Here is a 16,201-nt window from a genome sequence, read left to right on the forward strand (position 1 = left end):
GGCCTTAGCCGCAGCCTGGCGCGCCGAGGGTGCCAGGACAGCCCGGAGAGTGGGGACCCTCTGCCTGGACCCTAGACACAGGTTTCGCTGCTGGAGTCGAGGTCCCAGCAGACCCACTGAGCATCTCCTCCTCCACCCCTGCAGGACGAGAACATCATGAGATCCATGCAGCTCTTCGACAACGTGATCTAGCCTCTGCCGGCCTCGCCACCGGGCCAAGCTCCCGCTTCTCTCTCGTCTCTTCCTCTGAGACCCTCCCGTCCTGGCTGCGCAGCCCCCCTGAAAGGGCTGGATGGCGCCGCAGGGGAAGGATTTGGGCTCCAGGAGACGGTGGCGGCACCTACGATGAAGGGACCTTCCCTTGCCCTGGGGCTAGCGGCGGCTCTGCCTGCCGGGGGGACGTGCTCCTGGGGGCGGAGCGTGGGGGCAGAAGGCAAGCGCTGTCCCGGGGCACCTGGGCCCAAACGGACCTTCCTACGCCCATAGCAGGGAAGCGGAGCTGCCTGGCTCTGGACAGCACCCACCCCGTCCTGCTAGGCCTCCACCGCGCAGCAAGCAGCTCCCGCACCCCGGCTCCCAGGGAGCCCCGCTCTGGAGGATTCAGAGCTGGCTCCTTCCCTCCCTCGTCTCTGGCCCCAGCTCCCGGACGCTGTCCAGCGGGGGGGGGGGGGGGGAGTGGGTCCCGCACCCACCGGTTCCAGGTGCTTTTGGCAAACCTGGGCCAGTCCCCATCGCCGTTCATCACAGGGGCCGTCAGCCCGCCCGGGAGATGCCCTCTGCTGCTTCCGCCTTCTCCGAGGGGGGTGGGCAGAGGGGCAGGGCCGGGTGCCCGGGAGGAGGCAGCCAGGCTGGGCACGTCCCTGCGCGCTCACGGGCGAGTGGCCTGCGTTAGGCGGCGGGAGCAGGAGGCTGGGCTGGCCTGAGAGCCCGGGGCAGGGAGCGGCTGGGGACTGGTCCGGGAAGCGCTGGGGCAGCGGCTGTCGGGGCCGAGCCAGGAGGCGCCGGTCTCGCACCACGTCCCAGCCGCTCGGGGAGCCGCACCGGGGCAGGGGGGTGGCCCCGTGGCTCCTGGCAGAGGGGCCTGGCTGGCAGGGCTGGTCAGCGTGGCGGGCATCGAGCCCAGAGGAGCTGTGGGGGGGCTTGCAGACGGCTGGGGGCAGAGGGGGCGCCAGGAATCCAGCTGGCACTTTGTGCCTGGGCGAAACGTTTCCCTTCGATGATCTAGCGCACGGGCCCGGCCCGGCCCAGGTTAGCCCCCGGGCTGTCACCGATGCGAGGGGGCGGGGGGGCTGTCGTGGAGAAGCAGAGTCCAGTCCGGGGCTCATGGCCAGGCTCCCTGGCCGGCTTTTCAGTTCCTGGCGCTCTACCGCTCCCGGGCCCTGCTCGCTGCTGGCTCCAGGGCACAACCTGCTTCTTTCCTGCCTGCGGCTCCCCGCTGCCCCGTCACTCCGGTCAGCCGCAGCGGGCGGCACGCGGCAGGGCCAGTGGGCACCGCTCCCTGGAGTGCCAGTGGCTCCGGGGTCTCCCCTGCCCAGCTGCTGAGATCTCCCCCCCAGCCCTGCCAGCTGCCCCCCAGGGGAGAAAGGGGCTAGGAGCCCCGAGAGTGTCGCTCAGGCAGCTGCCGAGGGCCCTGTCCCCAGGCCGACGCGGGCGGGTGATGGGGGCCGGGGGCTGCACAGAGGGTCCCAGAGGAGCCCAGAAGCCGGGCAGACGGCCGGGATGGCGCTGGGTGAGGGGATAGCTCGGCAGCCAGCCGGCCGTCTGCCTTGGGCCGACATGGGGCAGGACAGGCTGGGAGCCAGAGCGACCCAGGGGGCTTGTGCCCTTCCCAGGCGTCAGCGCCGCCAGCGCCCGCCTGGCAGCCTGGTCCCTGGGTCCCTCTGATGACAGGGGCGTGTCACTCCCTAGCGCCCCAGGGCAGGGCAGCCGTCCCCGCGGGCGTCTTCTCACCAGCAGCGGCCAGTGCCTGGGGCGTCAGAGGACAATGTGGCCCCATCTCCTGCCCTGCTCTGCAGATTAGCTCCAGCCTGGCTCTGAGCCGCCACAGCCCCTTCAACGCGCTCTGCAGACGTGGTTCCTGGTCACAGCGATGGCCTTGTTGGAGCCGTGCTGAGCCAGCTGCCATTACAGTCTCCTGCAGCGGCAAGTTCCACAAGTCAATTGCATGCTGCACCAAGGCGCATCCCGGGACCTGCCCCCCCGTCCCGGCCCCGCCAGGTGGGGTCTGCTCCCCGTTCCTGAGAGCTGAGTGGAGCCGTTCAGCTGGGCGGGGGGGCGGGCTCAGCGGGCTCCTAGCCTGCAGGCCTCGGCGGTGGTGGGAGTGGTGGGATGAGCGCTGCTGCCAGGGCTCAGGGTGTGCGGCACAGGGCAGAGCCAGAGGCAGCCTGGGGAATCTCCCCGGGGAAGCAGCTCCGTGAGCAGGGCCCATCCGCTGGGAAAGCCGGGTCCAGCAGGCAGCCCTGGCCAGCCATCACCCCTGGCTTTGGAGGGCTGTTCATTCCCTGCCCAGCCCGCGTGGCCCGCGGCCTGTCCTGCTCTCGCTGGGTACGGGCAGGGGAGCCCTGTGCCCTGTGCCGCTGGAGCTCAGGTGGTGCCCGGGGCAGACAGCCCAGCCAGCGCCCGGCTGCCCAAGCTGCAGCGTCTGTCAGGGAGCGGGAGCCGAGGGCTGGGCTGGCGCCAGCTCAGCAGCGCCCAAGTGGGGGAGGCGGGAGGGCTTGTGGGGGCCACTGCTGATTAGCAAAGGAAACGAGCCGGGCTGGAGCCGCCCTGTGCATGGGCCCCTGTCCCTGGACGGGGACAGACCGGGAGGCTGGCGCCCCCCAGGTCGCTGGTGCTCAAGCCCCGCATGCTCTGGGCCCGGGGCAGGACCATCCCCCCCGGGGTTTTCTGCAGGCTGGGGAGCCGGGGCTCCCTCCCGTGCCCCACGAGCCGTTCCCAGCAGGGTCCGGCTCCCGGACGCTGGCCGACCATGCGCCCTCCTCCTCCTGCCCCAGAGATCTCGCTGTCAGGACGAGTTGTTCCATCCCCCGGCCCTGCCCCAGGGCCCAGCTCTCAGCCCCACCCCTTGCTGGAACCGGCGCCCCAGCACGCTTGGCTCCTCGCGGCCCCCCCGCCCCAAGCCCCTAACCTGAGCGAGGGCCCCTTTGTGGGTGGGGCTGAGCCTCACTCTCATCCAGACAGCCCCGCCCCCCTCCACCTGGTGGGGCTGGGGTCGCCCTGGGTTGGGGGGAGCATTGTCCTTTCAGCTCCTCTCCTGCCCCGTGCGCCGGGGTCCAGCGCCAGTGCCCAGCCCCCGGCCGCATGGCGTGTGCCCCTCACCGGGCGCTCGGCCCCACTAGCCGCTTCGCATTTTCAACTCTGTATATTTTGTATAATAACAACGATCAAAAGTACAATAAAATCCAACCACAGTCGCTATGCACCACCCTGTTGTGTCTGGGCATCTGTGGGGCAGGGAGGCCGGGGGCCCAGCCGTAGAGTGCTACCTGGGGGGGTCCCGGCTAGGGCCTGGCGGGACAGGGGCTGGTTGGGGGGCCTGCTCTGGGGGGGGGGCTCAGCACACCACCCCGGGCAGCGCTCTCCAGCCAGGGGTGCTGCAGGGCGGGTGCCCACCCATGTGCACTGCTGGAGGTGGCGGGCGTGTGCGGGGGTTACACGGCGGGAGCCGCTGCAGGTGCCCATGGTGTGATGGTGACACCCGGCTGGGGGCATTAGAAAGGCCTTTGATTCACCCGTGTGCAGGGAGCCAGTCTAATCTACTGGGTGCCCCCCCTCCAAGCCCCGGCAGGGCCGAGTTGTCCCAGCCCCGGCTGAGGACCCTTGGAGCTGCCGCTCCAGCTGTAGCAGCTCACGCTTGGCGTAGTGAAGGGCCCCGATTCAACCCTGGGGGTGGCCATGCGGCTGTCTGGGGGAGGACCAAAGGGGCAATTTATGCAGGGCCCCCCAAATGGTGGAAGAGTGCGTGAGTGGTGGCGTGACGTGGCGCATGGCGTCGTGGCACCGCTCAGCGCTGGGCGCTGCCATCACTAGTGCAGGGAAGGACTCGCCCACCTCAGGCGCCCGTCGCCCCACTGGCATCGTTGTGCTGGCCTGAGGCGACCCACCAGGCCGAGCACCGGGCAGTAGGGATGGGGAGTGGGGAGGCCCAGAGCTCAGGGCGAGGCAGGACTGGGAGCAGCCCCCTAGCCCTGGGGGCGGGGAGGGCAGCAACCCCACAGGCCTGGGCCCTCTTTGACCTCTGCCCCCTTCTTACACTATTTGGCAGAGGGGGTGGCCTTAGCGTCAGGTTTTGCTCCAGCCCCCGCAGAACCTCTGAGCAGCCATCAGCCCTGCAGCCCCACGAGCTGGTGGGAGGTTCAGCGCCTGGGGGCGGCTGCTGACACCACCCCCCCGCCGGGAGAGCCTGACTCAGGCTCTAAGCTGGGAACCCCAGCGGCGGGGTGGGCGAGGGGCTGCGGCCTGCGATCTGCAGGGGGGCAGACTGGCTGAGATGCTGGCGCCAAGATCGCAGCTGGACCAGGTGTCCAGGTCTGGCCCCAGGGTCAAGCTGAATTCTACCGGGCCCCGGTGCAGAGCCGGGCCGCGAGGCTGAGCGGGGCCGTGCAGCGCTGCGCTTACACGCGGCGGCAAAGGGACCGGCTCTGCTGCCAGGGGGCGGGGGCATGGCCAGCTCAAGGCACCTCGTCAGCGCGAGCGCTAAAACAGCCCCTGGCACGGCAGGCGGCGGCAGCCAGCTGTCAGCGTGCCTGGCGGCTTGGCCGGCTCGGCCTTGCACCGACGCTAGCATGAGCGGAGCCCCCCGGGGATGGCTGCAGCGCGGCGACTGCCACACCCAGCGCCCAGCGCCCAGCGCCGCTGGCCCAGAGCAGAGTTTGGCTTGTTCTGAACGGCCGAGCCGGCCCCGCTTGCACGGGCGAAAGCCGACACGGGGGAGGAGCTGCTGAAGCTAAGGGACAATGTCGGCCCAACACCCACGGGGCTAAACCGGCTGTGAGCAATTCAGGCTGGAGAGGAGCAGCAGGTGTCTAATCCCTGCCGGGGTGAGGGTCTGGACCAGCCTCTCGCTGGGAGCCGGGGGGCAAACCCCCACGTCTAGGAAGGGGCTGCTCCGACGGGGTTGCTGCGATAGGGCTGGGCTCCATGACCCAGGAGGGCCGGTGTGAGGGGGCAGGCAGCATGCAGGAGGCACATCTGGGGGTGGGGGGTGGCAGTGCCTGGGGCGCACAGGCCAGGGGACTGGGGATTGGTCCCGGCAGCAGGGAGGTGGGTTAGATGGGGGTGGGTCCTGGCTTCCTGCTCATCTCTCCCCTGCCCCTCGAGCTCCAGCTGGGCTGTGGGTGCAGGGCTCGGGCGGGCGCGGGAACTGCCCCTGTGAGCGCGGCTGGGGCCATGGGGGCCTGGCACTCGGGACGCTGGGAGCGGCCTGGCTAGGCTGGTTTGCGGGGGCCCAGCTCTTGCTCCCGGGGCAGCTCCATCCCCCTTTCTTGGGGTGCTCTGGCCGTGAACGGGGCCAGGCCAGGCCCATCACACCCTGCCCCACTTGGCCAATGGGACCGAGAGCCGGGCCTGCCATGGGCTGGCTCAGAGTGCCCTCTTGTGGCAGAGGGGTGCTACAACCCCGCCTCAGCACCCCAAATACGCAGGGCCCTCCTAGCTCCTCGGGCCCTCCCCTGGCCAGGCTGGGAGCCCGTGCCCTGCCACAGGAGCTGGCAGACTGTGAAGCGCTGCATTCACCCCAACGGCCCATCTATCCCCCCTTCTGTAGCACGGGGGGTGAACCAGGGGTGGCGCTCAGACCGGCCTGCCCTGGGACCGTGCTGGGGGAAGGGCTCTGAGAAAGCCCAGTGGGGGGAGGGAGGTGACTTGGGTAAGCAGGGGCTGACAGGGGGGCTGGAGCCCCAGCTGGGGCTTTTTCTGCTCTTTGCGGTTATTTTTGCTCTCCCCGGCAGACTTTCCCTGGCTACTTGCAGGCCCCCGCTCACCAGCTGAGCAGCCGCCCTGACCCAGGTCAGCTAGGAGCCGCTTGACAACCTACCACTACGGAAACAAGAAATAATTCTCTGGGGAAGATGCGCATGGAGCTGTACAAAGAGACTAAAGCCAAACTGGGAATGGGGTCTAATGGAACAGGTGCTGGCCTGGCAATCAGGAGCTGTGAGTTCTTGTCCTGGCTCTGCCGCTGAGCAAATCACTTCTTCTGTTTCCCCTCCCACCCATTGTCCGTCCTGTCTGGGACAGGGGTCTGGCTCTGCGTTTGCACAGCACTGGGGGCCTGTTCTCGGCGGGGCCCTCTGGACGCTACCGTAGCTCAGAGAACTGATCATTCCGGCAGCTGACACTATTGCATGAGCTGCCCAGCAGCAATCAAACCCGCAGCTGGTTCTCTGCCTGGAACAAGAGGGTGAAGCAGGCTGCATTCGCCTGCCTCTCTCCCCAGGCCACGCTGCCACAGCTGTGGTCAGCAAGGGTGCTTGACCTGGGGTGGCTAACAAGGTGCTCGCCGAAGGCTCCAGCACTCTGGACATTGTTCCCCGTACACCCCCTTGGGCTGACTTTCTGGACATGGTGCCACAGCTTAACTTGTAATGAAAGACGTGCTGGGGCTCAAGCCAATTTTTTTAGTTTCATAACTGATGCGCCAAGCCCAGAGGTCCTGGGGCTCTGAACCGCCAGGCCCAGAGGTTGTGGGGCTCTGAACGGCCAGGCCCAGACGTGCCGGGGCTCTGAACTGCCAAGCCGAGAGGTGCTGGGGATCAGCCCTGGAAAGTCCTGGCACAAATTAAGCACTGCATGCCGCAGAAGACCCCTGTTTGAGAGGGTGTCTGGAGAGGGCTGAGAGTCTGCTTCCTAGATGATGAAGGGGGAAGGTGGCTGGCCAGCCAAGTTCCTGTGGAGCTGGTGAGTTTAATGCTGCTGAGGCTTAATTGTATTTACTGTACGAATAACGATGCCAGGGCCCATCCCCGTGGCACAGAGTTGCCTGCTGAGGAAGCACTGATGTTGCTGTGTGTGTCCCGTGCCACTGACTAAGCTGTGCCTGGGAAGGAATTCCCCAGCTGACGCCTGTAGGTGTGCAGGAGAGAGTGATGTTAACACTGGCTCACAGCTGGACGTCAGCTTCCATTCTGCAGGCAGTGGGGGGTGATCATCAAACTACCGCATAGCTTGGAGGTCAGCTTGAAATTGCTGCACATGGGCTGCACCGAAGCCTGAGCATGCTACTGATCAGCAGAAGGCCTTTGCCAGCCCTGAGGGTAGGAGTTACAGCTGCCTACAATGCAAGGGAGCCAGGAAACAACGCAGTGGTACTATTGCTCCTTCTTCTGTTCTCTCCCCAAGGGCTGATGAACCTGTGGCTACAGTGAACCTGCACGTTGTCTCCAGGTGCATGTCCGTCTGTAGGTCTCTCAGCAGGGTGAATTATTATCTAATGGGGAGTCACCACCAGCAAACAAGATGGGCTGCTGGCTGCAGAAAAATGATAGGCACCAAAGCCATCAGCCTACAAGACAAATGGTGATGGTCCCAAAATAGACCCTCCAGGCACCTCAGCTGCTACTAGCGGGGGAGAGGTCATCCCCGCCTGGCTGGCATGAATCAACTGTCTAAGGACAAGTTATAGGTGTAATCTGGACACACTTGATGGAGAGTTGGCATTGGACTCTGAGCTGTCAGACTCTTGCATTTCATGACAGCGATCCTCTCAGGAGACTCCCCAACTCCCTAACCCTGTTGCTTTTATTCTGCAGATTTTATTCTGCAGACCACAGCTTGGGAACGTTTCTGGCAAGCCTGGGTTTTTACAGCTGCTACAGGAAAATGAATTTCCCCTAGAAGTACAGTGGATTTGACCTATGGCCTCCATGTCACAAATTCATAAAGTACAGGTAAACTATAGACACTTATAACTTGTGTCGATTAGTTATAATTTGCTAGCTGTGGTGTATTTAGGACAGCTGGAATTGCAAGCTATCACCTCAAGAAGGGGGCATGGGTGTTCCCTGGTCCAGCTTGCAGGCTAGGGGGGTCTGTAGCAAAGTGCAGCTGTCTGGAAAGAGCCCCCTTAAAAGCAAAGTTGGATGAGTTGTGTCTCTCTCTGCCTTAGGGAGCAGCCTGCATTCTCTGTTTCTGGGTTCTTGTGTGTTCTCCTTCTGAATTCTCAGAAATCAAATAGTGCCACATTGCAGCTTCCAAGCAAGTGTTGTTTTTTTTTTAAATCGACTTCTCTGTCTGTAACACCAGCTTTCCCAGCATGAACTCAGCCCAGGAGAACTCGCTTTCTCCAAAGTCACATATTTACATGGAACACACCTGTTCCCTTGACCCCACTTAACTCCGGGTTGTCAATCAGCTGTTTCCTCCTGGATACATGTCGACTGCCCGCCAAGGAACAGCCATGCAGAAAGCTGAAACGGGGTATTTTCCTGTCGCCTCATGCCTGCTCCTTGTTTTTGTCTTTATGGGGTTTCAGATGCTGAGGAATTCAAGCACCATGTCCCAGATCCTTCAGTTTCTCCTGTGAAGCCTGCTACCCATCTCTATCAAAATTGTGCCTCCTCGCTATCTTTTCAGGTTCATTTGCTCCTGTAACTGAAGCTCTTAATTTTAGTTCATTATATTTTCAAAGTGTGTTGGCTTCTTGCTATCCTGAGCAGTAGCACCGCCTAGTGGATAAGGCATTGGCCTGGGTGTCAGGAGACCTGGATTTTATTCTTGGCTCTGTCATTGACCTGTGACCTTGGGGAAGTCACTCCCTGGCTGTACTTCAGTTTCCCCTCCCACTCTTTGCCTGCCCTGTCTATTTAGACGGTGAGCTCTTCAGGATAGTGATTCTCTGGAGGGTGTGTGTACACAGTGGGGTCCCAGGTGCTGGCATACAGATAACGAATATTCCTTTCACAGAGTTGTCTGTTCATGATCTCTGACACGCCAAATTAACCAGTAGCTGGGGCACAGGAAATGTGTCTGCCCTGTGCGATAGCCCGTGAACCCAATGTTCACGCACAAGCCATGCACAGAGAGGAGCTGGCAACTTCTTTTAAGAGCAGCTTGTTCAAAGAGTATTTTAAAAGTAACTGAGGCTGTTCTCTCTTAGAGGAGTGGCGCTTTGCTGCTCCCTCTGGCTTGGGCTTAATTCTCTCTTTGCTGGTGCACTGTCTATAGGAGAGTTGAACTATTTGTAATTGAAGTGATTGGCCAGGACTGGCTTAAGCACAGTTCAATGAATTCAACAACCAGGCGTGCTGATCTGGCTGAAGAACCAGTGCAGGATTGCCCTGCGTCCACAAGACGCCATTCTAAACTGTTTCAGGGGCAATGGCTTCTGGCTGCAGACCTATCCCACACATAAGAGAAGCAGTGGATTCTGGGAGACTGCAAAGGCCCTCCAGTGCACTGTGGGACAGTAGCAGGAGGGCTACTTGAACCATTTAAATTGGTCCATGTCTGCAGTGGCTTGGAAACCATGCAGAGTGAACTAGTTCTCAGACTTGTGTAAATCAAGCCTATCCCTGACTGTAAAAGCAGCTCAAGTACTTTGTGTTGATCAGTGTTTTTCCAAGAGTCATCGATTCCAAGGCCAGGAGGGACAACGGTGATCATCTAGTCTGACCTCCTGCATAGCACAGGCCAGAGACCTGCCCCAGAATAATTCCTAGAGCAGATCTTGCAGAAAAACATCCAATCTTGATTTTAAAATGGTCAGTGATGGAGAGTCCACCGTGAGCAGGGTTCTAGGAGGTTTGAATGGTAAATTTCTGTAGTGTAGACCAGGCTTGTGGGACCAGAACTGAGTTCAGTGACCAGTGCTGGAGTCTGTAGTTTTATCTTGTTGCCAGGAGCGCTCTGCTCTCTTCTCCTGATGAGGATCAGATCAGGGCAGATGTAGCTGGAGGGTTTCCTGTCCCAGGGTGCGGTCGCGGGTGGTGCTCTTCCACCCGTGTGAACGGCCAGGCGGGTTATAGGGAGTGGACTCAGGGGTCTCCCATCCAGCGCTGACCCAGCCGGGCCCTGCTTAGCTTGGGAGGAGTGACAGACCTCGCGCAGCGCCAGGCCACGCGGCCAGCCTCGGGGGCGGGGCAAAGCGGCTGCGGAAAGTAGGTCAAGCCCTGGGGGAAGCGGCGCCTTTCCTCCCCCTGCACATGCGCACTGAGCTACCCCATCCGTCCAGCGGCTGGTCTCTCACGAAGCCGCCATGGGCTTCCCCAGGCGGCAAGCGCATGCGCGTACGCAGAGTAAACACACCGACGGCTGCGAGTTAACTGCGCATGTGCCCTTCCCCTCTCGACGCCTGCGCATGAACACTCTGCCGCCTCTCCCCTCCCCCTCTGGCCTACGAGACATGCGCACTAGCGCGCTATCGTCTCTGCGCACGCCTAGTGAGCCACCACTTCATTTCCCCCTCCCCCTCTGACCTGATGGGCATGCGCAGTGGCACCCCCTCCCCGGGCCTCAGGCCGCACGCATGCGCGCTAGCTGGCTGCTTCCCTGTGTTCCCCCTGAGGTAACACCTTCTCCTCAGCCCGTTGTCCCCGCAGAAGCCCTGCGGCTCCCGCGGTGCCGGCTCGGGGGCGCCAGGCCGCTGTCGGACCGGCCGCGAGATCCCCGGGGCGGCGGCGCCTTCTCTTCCCGAGCGGGCGGGGCGGCGCGGACCGGTTGGGGCCGGTTCCCCGCGCAGGCGCAGGGCCCCATAAACAGGAAGCGGCGGCGGGGGCGCCCGGGTCGGCGCGGGGGAGCCGGAGACAAAGGGCTGGGCCAGGCCCGGCGCAGGCGGGGTCCCTGGCGGCGCTGGCGGGCGGCAGCAGCATGGTGCAGAAGGAGGGCAGGCGGCGCTGGAGGAGCGGGAGCCCCAGGGCAGCCCCAACCCGGCCGGGGTGCCGGTGGCTCCGCTGGAGCCGGCGGGGGCCCCCGCGGGGCCGGGCCCGAGCGGGGAGGAGACGGACACGGAGACCGAGACGGTGGCCGGGGCCCGGCGCTTCCTCTGCGGTGTGGTGGAAGGTAAGGGGGGGGGTGTCGGTAACCAAGGCAACGGGGGCCCTTGGCTAGTCTCGCCCTCACTGGGAGCAGCCCCCGCCCCTCCGGTGTCCCGCCCGGGCCGCTCCCTCTGCCCTGGAGCCCGGTCGCCTCCCTCGGGATCGGCTTCGTGTTCAGTCTCCTGGTTACGGCTTGTGCACAGCCCTCGGTCGGGGCTGACTGCGGGGCAGGTCCAGCCCCACCCCGGGGTACCTCGGGGGGGCACATCCGGCCCCACGCTGCAGATTCTCCCCACCCCGGGGTACCTCGGGGGGGGCACATCCGGCCCCACGCTGCAGATTCTCCCCACCTCGGGGGGGGGGGCGTATCCGGCCCCACGCTGCAGATTCTCCCCACCTCGGGGGGGGGGCGCATCCGGCCCCAAGCTGCAGATGCCCCCCACCTCGGGGGGGGGCGCATCCGGCCCCAAGCTGCCGATTCTCCCCACCTCGGGGGGGGGGGCGCATCCGGCCCCAAGCTGCAGATTCCCCCCACCTGCTGCAGATTCTCCCCACCTCGGGGCGCATCCGGCCCCAAGCTGCAGATGCCCCCCACCTCGGGGGGGGGCACATCCGGCCCCAAGCTGCAGATTCTCCCCACCCTAGGGTATCTGGGAGCGGGTGCATATCCGGCCCCATGGTGCAGATTCTCCCCACCCTAGGGTATCTGGGAGCGGGTGCATATCCGGCCCCATGGTGCAGATTCTCCCCACCCTGGGGTACCTGGGGGGGGCGCGCATATACGGCCCCACGGTGCAGATTCTCCCCACCTCGGGGGGGGGGGGCACATCCGGCCCCAAGCTGCAGATTCTCCCCACCTCGGCGGGGGGGGGGGCTCATAAACGGCCCCACGCTGCAGATTCTCCCCACCGCGGGGTACCTCGGGGGGGGGGGGCACATCCGGCCCCAAGCTGCAGATTCTCCCCACCCTAGGGTATCTGGGAGCGGGTGCATATCCGGCCCCATGGTGCAGATTCTCCCCACCCTGGGGTACCTGGGGGGGGCGCGCATATATGGCCCCACGGTGCAGATTCTCCCCACCTCGGGGGGGGGGGCACATCCAGCCCCATGGTGCAGATTCTCCCCACCCTAGGGTATCTGGGAGCAGGTGCATATCCGGCCCCATGGTGCAGATTCTCCCCACCCCGGGGTACCTGGGGGGGCACCGCTGGCCCCACCCCACAAGCTGCTTTCTAGGCTTGGTAGATCAATGGGTTTGTAGTGCAGGCTTAGTCTAGAATTCCTGGCTAGATGGTATATGCGGGGGTGGAGACCCAGCCTACAGGGCCGTCCTGCAATACAGAAATCCAAGCTATGCTCCCTGCCTGCATGTTAGAAGTTCAGACTTCTCCTGCCTAAGAAATAGGTGATTCCATGGGCATCTGGTCTCACATTAGTACTAAGTCCCTGTTCTTTGTTGTGCTGTCACTTGTCATTTAAATTGCATTATGGAGTAATCTGCTTTTCTCTCTTGGCATATTTGTTGCACTGAGATCTTGCACAAATTTTATTATGGTGAAAGCTGTTGAATAAAGTAGGCTTCCTTCCTTTTCATTAATTGCTGAAAAATTGAGGCCTTTTTGACAGTGGTTCAGGTGGATGCTTGTAATCTGGAAAGATAGTTTATTCTGGACATAATTGTTGGCTTGGAATTATTTGAATTATAACTAGACTGGTAAGTTTTAGATTTGTAGAGAACTTTTTCAGTTGGACAACATAACGATTAGAGCAGATGCAGTGGGGAGTGAAATGGGTTGTTTATCAAAGTCAGCATTTACATTGCTTTTGTTCATATCTAAAAGGAAAACACCCTTTGGCTGCAGTAAATATGAATATAACATAAGGATGGCCAGACTGGGTCAGACCAAAGGTCCATCTAGCCCAGTATCCTGTCTTCCGATAGTGGCCAATGCCAGGTGCCCCAGAGGGAGTGAACAGAACAAGGAACCATAAAGTGATCCATCCCCTGTCACCCATTCCCAGCTTCTGGCAAACAGAGGCTAGGGACACCATCCCTGCCCCTCCTGGCTAATAGCCATTAATGAATTTATCTAGTTCTTTTTATCCTGCATGAATTTATCTAGTTCTTTTTTGAACCTTGTTATAGTCTTGACCTTCAACATCCTCTGGCAAGGAGTTCCACAGATTGACTGTGCGTTGTGTGAAAACACACTTCCTTTTGTTTGTTTAAAACCTGCTGCCTATTTAGTGGCCCCTAGCTCTTGTGTTATGAGAAGGCGTAAATAACACTTCCTTATTTACTTTCTCTACATCAGTTATGATTTTATAGATCTGCATATCCCCCTTAGTCTCTCTTTTCCAAGTTGAAAAGTCCCAGTGTTATTAATTTCTCCTCATATGGCAGCTGTTCCATACCCCTCATCATTTTTATTTTTGCCCCTTTCTGGATGTTTTCTAATTCTATAGATTTTTTATCACTTTTTAAAAATGTATTGTTTGGTGGTATTGTCATTGCTAATATCTGTCGGGCTTTTGGGCACTTATTAGCCCTTAGCCAGCCTGGGGATATTCAGGTCTACCCAAAAATGTTCATTACTGGAGTAGATTTTTACATTGTAGTGAAAAGTATCAGATTGATAGCACTGGAAATTGAAGCCAGGGAACAGATAAGCACAGATGGCAGCAGCAAAGGCCTTTTGTATTACTTACTCATCTTAGTACAGGATGTTTTACATAATATACCAAATAGCTGTCAGATGGTAATAAGCTTCTGATCACTTCTGACTGATTCGGTTTGAATCCAAGACCTAGAGGTGAAAGGCTTTCTATCAAATTACCCATTTCCCAGTCTCTCCCTCTGTTCATCTTCCCACAAGACCATTTTGCTTGTTTATATAGTGGTACTAACTAGACTCTAGGTCCCAGCCTCATTGTGCTAGGTTAGTGGTCCCCAACCTTTTGTCTGGCATGTGCCAGACGATGAGCCACGGAGGACTGTGGCAGCAGACGAGCATCCGCCAAAATTTCGGCGGCATTTTGGTGGATGCTCGTCTGCCGGCCAGTACACGGGCGCACTTAGATGCCCCGGCGGGCACCATGGCGGGGACCCCTGTGCTCGGTACTGTACAGACATGTAGCAAAAATATCTCTTCTCTGAAGAGCTTTCAGTCTAAGTATAGGCAATCTGGGAATCAGGGTCTCAATAATGTATCAGAGAGATAGATATGGTGAAGGTTGCAGAGGGGGATGTAACATGATCAAAACGATGAATCAGGAACTGTTGTTGCAGTGGCAAAGTGGGCCACGATGGCATTGGTCAAGGCCAGAGATGAAGAAATTTGTAGCTTAGATACCGAGGGCCTGGACAAAAGCTTTTGCTGTAGATGGGGAGGAAAGGCCTGAAGTGGACACAATGCGACAAGAAGAATTGTCAGGGTTTCAACTTTTCCGAGATCTGATGGTCAAATACAGCAACCAGATTAAAAAGAACAGGAGTACTTATGGCACCTTAGAGACTAGCAAATTTATTTGAACATAAGCTTTTGTGGGCTACAGCCCACTTCATCGAATGCATGCAGTGGAAAATACAGTAGGAAGACGCACGCACACCATAAAACAATGGGTGTTACCATTCACGCTCTAACGAGAGTGATCAGTTAAGGTGAGCTATTACTACCAGGAGAGAGAGAAACTTTGTAGTGGTAATCAAAATGGTCCATTTGACAAGAATGTGTGAAGAACCAGGCCTGGACCAGTCCACACAAGAGATCCACTTCCTGGACACTACAGTGCTAATAAGCAATGGCCACATAAACACCACCCTATACCGGAAACCTACTGACCACTATACTTACCTACATGCTTCCAGCTTTCATCCAGACCACACCACACGATCCATTGTCTACATCCAAGCTCTGCGATACAATCGTATTTGCTCCAACCCGTCAGACAGAGACAAACACCTACAAGATCTCTATCAAGTGTTCTTACAACTACAATACCCACCTGCTGAAGTGAAGAAACAGATTGACCAAGCCAGAAGAGTACCCAGAAATCACCTACTACAGGACAGACCCAACAAAGAAAGTAACAGAAACGCCACTAACTGTCACCTTCAGCCCCCAACTAAAACCTCTCCAGCGCATCATCAAGGATCTACAACCTATCCTGAAGGACGATCCATCACTCTCACAGATCTTGGGAGACAGGCCAGTCCTTGCTTACAGATAACCCCCCAACCTAAAGCAAATACTCACCAGCAACCACAGACCACACAACAAAAACACTAACCCAGGAGCCTATCCTTGCAGCAAAGCCCATTGCCAACTCTGTCCACATATCTATTCAGGGGACACCGTCATAGGACCTAATCACATCAGCCACACGATCAGAGGCTTGTTCACTTGCACATCTACCAATGTGATATATGCCATCATGTGCCAGCAATGTCCCTCTGCCATGTACATTGGCCAAACGGGACAGTCTCTACGTAAAAGAATAAATGGACACAAATCAGATGTCAAGAATTATAACATTCAAAAACCAGTCAGAGAACACTTCAATCTCCCTGGTCACTCGATTACAGACCTAAAAGTCGCAATATTACAACAAAAAAACTTCAAAAACAGACTCCAACGAGAGACTGCTGAATTGGAATTAATTTGCAAAATGGACACCATAAAGTTAGGCTTGACTAAAGACTGGGAGTAGATGGGTCATTACACAAAGTAAAACTATTTCCCCATATTCATTCCTTCCCCCCCACCCCCCTGTTTCCTTGCATCTTCTTGTCAGCTGCTGCAAATGGACCGTTTTGATTACCACTACAAAGTTTTCCTCTCCTGGTGGTAATAGCTCACTGTAACTGATCACTCTCGTTGGTGTGTATGGTAACACCCATTGTTTCATTGTGTGTGTGTATCTATCTATATATCTATATCTATCTTCCTACTGTATTTTCCACTGCATGCATCCGATGAAGTGGGCTGTAGCCCACAAAAGCTTATGCTCAAATAAATTTGTTAGTCTCTAAGGTGCCACAAGTACTCCTGTTCTTTTTGCGGATACAGACTGACATAGCTGCTACTCTGAAACCAGATTAAGACCCTTAGTGACAAAGAATGAGGGTATGTGTGCGAGGATGGGAATTAAAACTCTGTTCTGCCTATGTTTAATCTCACTGCTGGACACCCACAAAGAGATATGGGGAAAATGGACCGAGATCTTATCTC

At 59.0% G+C, this 16,201-nt stretch overlaps 2 protein-coding genes across 4 annotated transcripts in view; both read left to right on the top strand.

Moving 5' to 3' along the window:
- KCNIP2 (potassium voltage-gated channel interacting protein 2) overlaps nt 1–3,417 on the top strand; it is a 56,258-nt gene extending 52,841 nt beyond the window's left edge. For both annotated transcript variants that reach the window (XM_039480734.1, XM_039480733.1), the window contains exon 8: nt 145–3,417. In XM_039480734.1, coding sequence (XP_039336668.1) covers nt 145–192 — 48 coding nt within the window. In that variant the 3' untranslated portion in view covers nt 193–3,417. The remainder of the gene's footprint in view (nt 1–144) is intronic.
- A 7,011-nt stretch (nt 3,418–10,428) lies between these two features.
- The window catches only part of OGA (O-GlcNAcase), a 40,121-nt gene continuing 34,348 nt past the window's right edge, over nt 10,429–16,201 (top strand). Inside the window, exon 1 of one of the 2 annotated variants that reach the window (XM_039546542.1) lies at nt 10,429–10,501. The gene's annotated coding sequence lies outside the window, so the exon portion shown is untranslated. Of the gene's footprint in view, nt 10,502–10,721; nt 10,996–16,201 lie in introns of those variants that run through there. The other variant, XM_039546544.1, reaches the window with a different exon arrangement.

Source organism: Mauremys reevesii, linkage group 7, assembly GCF_016161935.1.
Source record: "Mauremys reevesii isolate NIE-2019 linkage group 7, ASM1616193v1, whole genome shotgun sequence".
Taxonomy (NCBI): domain Eukaryota; kingdom Metazoa; phylum Chordata; order Testudines; family Geoemydidae; genus Mauremys; species Mauremys reevesii.